General features: G+C 37.2%; 1 protein-coding gene across 1 annotated transcript in view; it reads right to left on the minus strand.

The window, feature by feature from the left end:
• Positions 1-8,811, minus strand: part of LOC128739633 (uncharacterized) — a 79,111-nt gene extending 70,300 nt beyond the window's left edge. The window contains exon 1 of the mRNA XM_053835130.1: positions 8,601-8,811. Within this exon, the coding sequence (XP_053691105.1) occupies positions 8,601-8,811 (211 nt within the window). The remainder of the gene's footprint in view (positions 1-8,600) is intronic.
• Between the last annotated feature and the right edge of the window lie 1,786 nt (positions 8,812-10,597).

A 10,597-nucleotide genomic window follows, 5' to 3' on the forward strand; every position in this document is an offset into this window, starting at 1 on the left:
AAAGATCGTTGCAGTTGTACAAAAAACGCTCTGTTACATGACAGAACCAAATAGAGCATGTTATTATGACAGAAGAACCAGTTATGCTGCTATTGTCATTACCACGGAAACGTTTTGGTACTTGACGTAATATTGTCAGTTCGTAAAATACTCTATTGAAATAATAAACCAATTCTGATCTTATATGCACAAGGGATTTTTTGCCAAAACAAATGATAATAAACTCTTTCTTCGATATTTACGCCGCTTTCAAACATCTGTCGTGAACCATGAACCAGCAGTTTTAGGTACGTTTGATTAGTATGGGAGCTGTCACATTGTTACCGGGTTGGTATTAATTTACTTGATAAATAAATACCAAAGACGCGTATTGAAAGTTCTTGAATAAGAGTTTTCCTACGCCACACATCCAATTTACCGCTGGGAATTGCACTTTCTTTTTCTGTGGACACCGAATTCTCTACCTCCGGAAATTTTTTCTTTAAAATTTAAGGTGACACAATAAATTCTCTTCGCGTTCTTAAATACAGTAGACTCTCGGAAAAGTTAACCCTCTAAAAAGTTAATTGTTCGGAAAAGTTAAGCGAATATCATCTTTCATGCAACGCTCTAAAAAGTTAATTTTTACCTTAACTTTTCTGGGAGTTTGAATTTATTGGTTGTCCAAGCGTTCGTACACACCTTCTATCTTTATTTCCCATTTTTCGGTTTATTGTCGCCTTTCCATAGTCATACAGAGTCGCATCATAACTGGGATTAAATTAAATTATTGTACCGGATAGTTGCAACAATAGCGTATTGAACTATTTGCTAGTTACACATAGTTACTTCAGGATTATTGTTAACATACTGGAAAAGCGCAAACTCAGATTGAATTTTAAATGCAAAAGAAGGAACAGCAAGAAACAAAAATAAGCGCGAACATTATCAAAACGTAGTCGCAGACTATACGAAAAAAAAAAACAAAATTAAACTAGTGTAACTATTTTAAACTTACTGGAAGGAACTAAGTATCCTTACTGTATATAGTTTCCTTGTGTCTGACTGTAACGCTAGATCCAAGCAAGCTGTTAAATAAAAAAAATTCTAGACTCCACCACGCGTAGTGAAGGTAACAATGAAATCGGCAATTCGATGGGTTGCCACACAATGCGATACTGATTCCAGCAAATTTTCATAACCAGTCTCATGTTTTATCAAGGACACATTCAAAATTTGATGATAAAAACAGCCAGAATTAATCAAAATATAGTTTAAGTGGAATTTTGTTGTTCCATGATTTTGACGTGAAGTTTATTTACGAACGCGATCTGAAATATCGCAATATAAAGTAAAATAAATATTGAACTCTTAAAATTCAGGTTCTTGAAAAATGTAGTAGAAGTAGCTTTAGACATTCTCTGTAAAGTATTTTATTTAAAGTATTTCAAAAGTATTCTAATTTTTTCGCGGGACCGGGTCGTCGAAATCTCCAATATCCAAAGATTTTGTATTGCATTGGTTCGATTTCAAACAAATAGCTAATCTCAGAGTTTGTGCGATTTACTAAAACAAAGGATGTTTTTGCAGTTGTGGTCTAACGAGTGGCAGTGGATTAGAAAGCGAATGTCTGCCCGGTATAATACAATCACTATTTTCTGCAATCATACTTTTGGCGATACCGAATTAAAATTTTGTCTCGGTTCTAAAATTGAGTACTTCCCTCGATCAGCACGCTCTTTACAAATGGTAGATTTTTACCCTTTTATCTAAGCCCCGTTTGCTTCGTTTGTAGATTACCCGTGTTTTAACTAATGGAAGGTTGCCAATTTTAAAGCTGTTTCACTAATAAATTTTACGTGCTGTAGAATTGTAAACCATATTACATTTTCAAAGCTTTTAGTATCGTGGCTAGCCACGACGGGTCAACCTAGTTATATAATAAAGATCTTGCTACATATTTCTTTTCATTACAATTTCAAAATATATAAAAATATGTATCCTATATCTCGGAGTGCATTTTTCGCTTTTGTATTTATCATTTTCAATGATTTTTAGGACTACTCGGAAAAGTTAATCGACCCAATCCCCAATCGATTAACTTTTCCGAGAGTCCACTGTATTATTTTTTTAATGAACTAATCAATTAGTTAAGTCAAAAGAAATTGAGTACCATTGATTATAGGGAGATTTTCTTCAAATTATATAATTCGTAAATGTTGTTTTTAAGTATTAACTTTTACCGATTTTTTACCGGTTTTACCGGTATTGCATTTATCAATACCGAAAAACCGGTTTTCGAAATACCCCCCGGTATTGGCATCTCTATTTGTGCTTCATTTGCAGGTTTGCTAGCGTTGTTCGTTCCTTTTGTTGTTTTCTAATATACTACATAATAAGGCCATTACAAATATTTCAAAAAGTTTTTGTCCCTCCGGTGTTGGGCCACTGAAGGGGGGGCGAAAAAAAACAAAGAGAATTTTTTAATCGACCAAAAAAAAATGGGTTTTAAGCATTTTTACTTAAAGTTTTAACGTGAAAAGCAAATCTATTCTTGCTTTTAATATATACGTTACTAGCTGACCCGACAAACTTCGTATTGCCACAAATTAAACCGTAAAACAGAAAACAATTCCCCCTATTGCTTAGCCTGATAAAATCAAGCGGATAGCATTTAAATATTCGCCATCATTACAAACCATTTCGCCGAATACCATTTTGCGGAACACCAATTCTCGGTTGACCATAACGCGGAATATAGAGTTTCGCAGAATACCATTTCACGGAAAATCTTTTCGTAGAAAGTATCATTTCGCAGGGGTGACCTAACTGAAGGAAAGTAATAGAGGTCAGTAGATCTAGGGAAATAAATAAACCTAGATAGAGGTGATCTCTACGGGGGGCTGCCCCCTCCCCCCCGCAGTGGCCGGCGCTTCCGACGGCAGGTCGCCGGCAACATTCGCGACTGTGTCCGTCTCACCCTGAATCATCTAAGGTTACTATTGATAGTTTGTGGTGGTCTTGTAATTGACTAATGTTTTATGAAAGAGTTTTAAATTTCTCGAGTTTTTGAATTACGCAAAAATTTCTGTTTGATTTGTATGAGAATCCTTATCCCACAGATAATCCTCCTACCACAGGGGTGAGGGGTCTCAAACCAACATAAAAAAAAATCCTGCCTCCAAAACCCCCCACATGCCAAATTTGGTTCCATTTGCTTGATTAGTTCTCTACCTATGAGAATATTTGTAATTCATTTCAATAAGAGCCCCCCCACTATTGAAGGGGCAAGGGGTCATAATTCCCCTCTTAAAGTGGGGAAGGATCTCAATTCAACATAGAAAAAAAATTTGCCTACGAAAACTCCGTTCCATTTGCTTGATTAGTTCTAAAGTTATGAGGAAATTTGTATTTCGTTTGTATGGGAGCCCTCCCTCCTAAAAAGGTAAGGTAATTCATCATAGAAAAAATTCTTGCCTCCAAAAACCTTCACATGCCAAATTTGGTTCCATTTGCTTGATTAGTTCTCGTGTTATGAAGAAATTTGTATTTCATTTGTATGCAAACCCATCTCTTAAAGGGGAGAGGGGTCATAATTCCCCACCTGAAGAGGGGAGGGGTCTCAATCCACCATAAAAAAAATTTGCCTACACAAAAACCCACATGGTAAATTCGGTTCCATTTGCTTGATTAGTTCTGGAGTTATGAGGAAGTTTGTATTTCATTTGTAAGCGAGCCCCCCCCCCCCTCTTAAAAGGGAGAGGGGTCATAATTCCCCTTCTAAAAAGGGGATGGGTCTCAATTCACCATAGAAAAAATTCTTGTTTCCAAACACACCCACATGTCAAATTTTTCCAGCCAATTTCCAAGGGGGGGGGGGATGACAAAAACTTTAAAAATAATTTGCAATGGCCTAACTAAAAGATAACTAATATACTAATATACTTAGCACGGACAGACTCCGCTTCATTTCTCCTAAATGTCTATTCACTCTTTATCACATTTGTTTTGACGTAGGACTACGTCTTACGGCAAGTTTTGAGATAGGGTATCATTAAAAAAAATCGAAAAATGCGAGCATCACGAAAAATGAAAGGTTTTGAGCGCTAATAGCTCAGCGGTTTTCCGATAGATTTTCAATATTCTTACACCAATCGATCGGAAAATCTTCTAAGAATTGACCCAAATGAAGAAAAGTATGGATTCTTGATGTTGAACTATTGAAAAATTGAAAATAATGAACCTATGTTTTACCAGAATTCTCGCTTCGTGATTGGTTGGAAGTTTCTTTACGATGATCTAAACCTATACCAATTTGATATCTGTGCTTGAGAAGTAAGCTAAAACAAGTGACCAAGTTACCACGTTTCAACAAGATTTCTTAACACCGCGATGAAACCTAGACCATTCTGATGTCCTTGCTTGGGAAGTACGCCAGAAAGAGTGACATAACCCCCTCGTGCCAACAGATTTCTTACGAACGCGATCAAACGTAGTCCAATTTGATGTCTGTGTGCCAGAAAAAATAACACAAGTTCGTTATCCCAACAGATCGCAAATTCTTTACTGCGAGACGATTAAACCTAGGTTAATTTGATATCTGTGTTGGAAAAATGTGCTATAGCTGTAGTGTTCGGTTATAATATGACTCTGTATGAATATGCATGCTTGTCGTTTCATTAGAAGTGTAACGAAAAGATGTTCATAAAATACGATTGAATTGGTAAAATCACTTCAACGTGGGGAACCACGGGTAATAAAAACAATCTTTAATTTCTGTAAGGTAGCAGGAAAGCAATAGTTTGTGTTGTTGATTTTGTTAAATTGTTTCCAAATGTACATAGAAATAACTCTGAAATCTTTTGAGGCTTGAACGTATGTAATGATACTACTTTGATAAATGTTACATACAACGTATGTAGCATGTATATATGTTGCATATAGCATGTATACATGAAGAATCGAATGATTACATGCATGGATACATGCTACTATCACTACAAAGAGACTTACGTAGTCCTGCGTCACCTATATATGCGGTCGTGTCCTGTACACAACCCCTCTGATTTTTTTGGGATTGTTATTTGAAAGAAATTAGTACATTTTCGAATGGTTCATTCTAGTTAACATCTGCCTTTCTGGCATCTTTACATAGTCTGTTTGTATTTTTCCAGTGACTTTTTGTTATTTTTTATTGTATGTTATTTGGTGTCGTTTTGTCCTCAGTTGTAGTCTGTTTTGGTCTCTCTGGCCAATTTGTGTCACTTCTTCGACGTTTTTACGACTTTCGACGTTTTTTCATTGTATATTTGTTATATTTTTGCCATATTTTCGACGCCTCTTCGTCGTCTTTTTGATGTTTATATGCAGCATTTTCGTCGTTCTTATATGGTATTTTCGTTATCTCTTTGTTTTTTTTTGACGCGTTTACGTCGTCTCTTTGTCAACTGCCTATTGTATTTTTGTCTATTGTATTTTTTCATGGTCTGTTCAACATTTTTACATCACATTTTCGTCGTCTGTTCGTCATTCGTTGATCTCTGTTTTGCTTTTTTCACCGCTATTTTCAACGACTGGTAACCATTTTTGTCGTCTTTTTAGTTATTGTTTTTGTACCTTCATTTTGACATCGTCATTTTGTCGATTTTTTCCGTTTTTTTGTCATTTTTCATCGTCGTTTGTTGTCGTTTTGTCGCTTTTGTGATCTTCTTATCACCTTTTTGCCACCTCTTGTTGTCGTGCAGTTTGTTGTCAAGACAACTAAAACAAAAGAGGATCTTTAAGACTGTCGCTATGGCCTTTAACCCAATGCCCTTCTGAGTTATAAAAAGATATAAAAAATGTGGTTTTAGCATCGTCCATTCTATATTCGACTTTTTTTACTTATTTTGTCGCCTTTTTGACACTTTTTAAATAATTTTTTGTAACAATTTGCAAATAATTTTGTTGGTTTTTGACGACTTTTTTGCCATTGTGGTCGTCTATTTTGTCGCTGTTTAGGTGTTTTTTCGTCGTCTTCATCGTACTTTGATGTTATTTCCGTCACCAGTTAGTCGTTTTTGATATTTTTAAACGAAACATGTTTTTTGTTTTCTTTGTCGTTTTTTGCCACGTTTTTTGGCATTTCTTTGTCATCTTATTGTTGTCTTTCGCCTTTCTGCCTATTTTTATCTTATTTTCAATGTTTTTTTGTATTCGTTGTCTTTTAATCGTAGTTGTAGTTGTCAACACGACGAGCGTTTTTTCGGTTCTTTTGTTGTTTTGGCGTCTTTTTATCGTATTTTCACCATCTTCACATCGTTCCTTTGTTGCGCTTTGTCAGCGATTTGTTGTCATATTTGTTCGTCTTTTATGGCGTATTTAGTTGATCGCTTTTTTGGTGTTGTTCGGTAGGTTTTCATCGTATTTTTGTCGTCTTCGGGCTTCTTTCACTGGACTTTTCATCTATTTGGCATTACATCTTCGTCATGTTTCCATCCTCTTCTTGCTTCCTTTAAGCCGTTCTTTCGTCGTCTCTTTGTCGCCTTTTTGGTGTGTTTTTACCGTTCTTTCGTTGGTTTTTTGTCATCTATTTGTTAAACCAACCTCGTGTTTTAGTCTTGACCTTGAAATGAGGTCAGGCATGTAAATTAATATTTTTTTGAAACGGTAGTTCTTTTACAATTGACGAAGAGACGGTACAAGAAAGTAACGGAATTTTTCAGAGTGATGGAAAAAGAGCGGAAAAGTGAGAGGGAGGGGGGATGTTATTGATAGCTACGCTTAACAAGTAGTCGTTCTGGAAAGTGCATGGGTCGAACCAAGCTATCATCTAAGATTATAACCGGATTCGAACCCACAACACCCTCCAGGGCTCACTGTCTCTTGCACCGAGAAAGGTTTCACTAGTTTTACTTTCATAGCATACTTTCATGCTTGATACATAGCAGAAAATATGGCACATACGCAAAATTTTCTGTTTTATTTGTATGAGAGTCCTTATCCTGGGTAGGAGTGAGAGGTCTAAAACCATCATAAAATAAATTCATGCCTCCAAAAAACCCCACATGCCAAATTTGGTGCTATTTGCTTAATTAGTTCTTGAGTTATGAGGAAATCTGTGTTTCATTTGTATAGGGATCCCCGTCCCCTGTTAAAAGATGGATGGGTTTCAGCACATCATAGAAAAAATTCCTGCCTCCAAAAACTCCCATATACCAAATTTGATTCCATTTGTTTGATCAGTTCTAGAGTTATGAGGAAATTTGTAATTCATTTGTATGGGAGACCCTCCTCTTAGAAGAGGAAGGGATCTCAGTATACCATAGAAAAAAATTCTTACCTCCAAAAATTTTCACATGACAAATATGGTTCCATTTGCTTGATTAGTTCTCGAGTTTTGCAGAAATTTGTATTTTATTTGTATGGGAGCACCCCGTTGCGGAGGGGGAGGGGTCTCGAAGCATCATAAGAACCTTTTCCAGCCACAAAAACCCCAGCATACAAGGTTGCACGCCCGAACCGTTTAGTAGTTTCCGAGTTTATAAGGGTCATACATACCGATATTTTGAGTATCAACTGATAATTTTAAGCACTACTCGTAACACTCGTAGCCCATAGTACACTCAAGTCTTTTTTTACAGGGTGTATTTTTACGATATTTGAAGTAGTACGATTTATTTTTACAAGTATTTTTGAATTAACACAGTTTTTCTACGCGGTAACTTTTAACGCGCTACATATCCCCCGTCTAAAAATAAACTTGATTGTACGTACATATAATTCAATTCAATGAAATGTCAAATGGCATAAAATTTAAAAGCTATCAAACCTAGTTCCAAGCCGCAACAGCTGCATGGAGTAAGTTTCATAATCAAACAATAAAAATAGAGTTTGCATTTTCCTCACAACAATGTATATTGCAACGTTACATTTAATGCTAAACAATGTTGCATTTCGCAGTCTCTTCTCGTTGTTGCAAAGTTGAACTTTCTTCCTTAGATCCGTGCATTGCTAATATATGCAGTCCCCCACGGCGATGAAACTAATTTACTTTACACCAGAAAAAGATCTCTTATCTCCTGTTTGATCGTGTTTTCCCATCTTTCCGTGTGCTTGTAAACGAGACCTGCGCCTGCGGCCCTAAGCTATTGGCACATTTTAGGTACCGGAGCCGGATCAGAAGCTAACGTCTATTGGCTGTAAAATTTCATCCATGCATGGTTTTCATTCTCAGGTTTTGATGTAGGACTACATCTACTGGCTACGCTTACATGCTGTTTTCGATTTTCAAGGCAACTAAACATCGAAATGAGCTAATCAGAAATCAGGTCAAAAATGGCCAAATGTTTTGGTTCCTTCAGTAATGATTTAAGAGTGGTCTGCAGCAATGCATTAATAAAACTATCCAGTGTTGTATTAAAAAGGTAAGTACTGCAGAGGTTTATAATATTTGATTTGACAATGATTACAGTTTCGGCCGGAATGTCAGTCGTAAACAGTTGAGTAACAGACCAGCCAATTTTTCTACGTATACGTTCGTTTAAGTTGATGGAGTGTCAATGAATTAATCACTCATCAAACAAGACCAAACTCTCGGGATCAAACCCCAAAAATTAGCAAATCGAAACAATCACACTCACCTTGCTGGAAATAGTTCGCCTTCCTCACGTAGACACAAACCAGTGCCATTAGCTGCAGCTGGGAAAGCCGTTGCCGGGTGGACTGTGGCAGCGGCAGCAGATCCCGTAGGTTGGCAATCTCTGAGTTGATGAGATCACGGCGCAATTTGGAAGCTCCTTTGGTTGATTTGTTAGCGTCGAATCTGCGAATGGTGATAAGTGGAACAGACATATTTACGGTTAGTGCTTGAGCGAAACAAAACCTGACGTTTGTAAATGACTTCAATCGATAACTTTGTCAAGCGAACTAGTGAAGCAATCATACTGAAAATTTTAAACTCTTCCAAGTTCATTGACTTTGTCCACAATTTTTGGTAATCATTTCTATACGCATCGACTAATTGCATTGACGCACTGTCACGTAACATCGCAACCGTTCCAAAGCGGTTCCCTTCCAGGAACAGCTAGAACAAATCAAATAAAAGCATCTACCTGGCCCATGTGAATACCAATGAGTTCATTCACAAGTTTAATTGATATTTTTTCGGCAACAGCACGTGGCCGGATTTATGGCAACTACCGGTTAGGCTCCACTAATGACTACTATCAGTCGTCGTTATTTGCTTCGTCGCCGATGGCGTCTACGAGCTGCGCATAATCACTTCTGGGCGGTCTCACCCGATTGTTCTATTGTATTATTGAAATCACCGGAATATCAACAGTAAATTTGTGATCATTATGCTAGTCTATGCTTCATCAAACATCAACTTTACGTGTCTATTTTATTGACCATTTTGAAACTACTCTTGAATGCTGAATAAATGTTAGCTTTTTTTCCCTCTTCGGTTGGAAAAAATTAGTGCTAAACCAAACAGCAAGCGTCATAAACCGTTCGAATGTAGCCCGCTGTTGGCCTGCTCCAAATGCCACTATGTTTGCTCGAACATTTATCACCTTTTACGTACCGGCGAGCATGACTTAGCCCCGGTGATGATACTGGTATCGAGCTTTCTGTGGACCCCGACGGGATTTTCTGCAGACACCGGCGGCAGACCGAAGACGACGACGACGACGGCGCGCGGGCCGACTTTCAGCTTGCTGACCAGTAAAATAAACTCCGGGCCGGGCGCAGCGAGAATCCCGCGGGACCCGAGCTCTCGGTCTGACGCGCCGAGCGACCTCCTTCACGTCACGCGCAGGTACGCAAATCGTGGTGTTGCCCCCCTCCGGGCGTACTGCTGCGGGTGTAAAACATCTGTTTTCGATGGTCATTTTTAGGAGCTATCATCACCTATCAAGATGAAATGTGTGTTGTTGCCGTTATTATTATTATTATTATTATTATTTTTATTATTTATTATTTTTGCCCTGCTAATCTGTGTTTGATCCACCAGATATTCGTCATTCCATCAAGCAGCGGAATCGTAATCGGTGAAATATAAATTTTGGATTCATCACTTGGGATCGGTTCACAGTGGAAGAAAGTGGTGTAAAATATATTTATTGTTGGTTCTTTACATAATACATTTTCCGATATGTTGACGATATGTGATTTTGTTTATTTTTGTATTTTCTTTCGAATTGATATATTTGTTTATTTTTAACAAGCATATACCAAGTTATTATAAGTCTGTCATATAAAAAAACAGAAGGTCAAATTTCGATAACGGAATTAGCACCCAGGCTTTGGCTTTGCTTTATATACCTAGTTATAGTATTCTTTTAATTCTTCGAATCAGGAAGATAAGAAAGATAGATTTTGCGATCTCACAAAAGGTTAACCCACTAGGAAATGGTGGTGTGTAATTTGTTTCAGAAGCATAAAACTAACATAACATATTTTACTTACATTGGAATTGAATAATGAGTTTCAAAACCGAATGCAATTGAATGTACTTTCAAATTTGAGATCAAGTTTTTTGATATGAAACTTGATTGATATCAGTACGGATTAACTGAGCCCAAACGAGATGTAATCCTGATCCCAAAAATGTAAAAATTGATGCCTCGCCCGCCGT

This window comes from Sabethes cyaneus, chromosome 3, assembly GCF_943734655.1.
Source record: "Sabethes cyaneus chromosome 3, idSabCyanKW18_F2, whole genome shotgun sequence".
NCBI lineage: Eukaryota > Metazoa > Arthropoda > Insecta > Diptera > Culicidae > Sabethes > Sabethes cyaneus.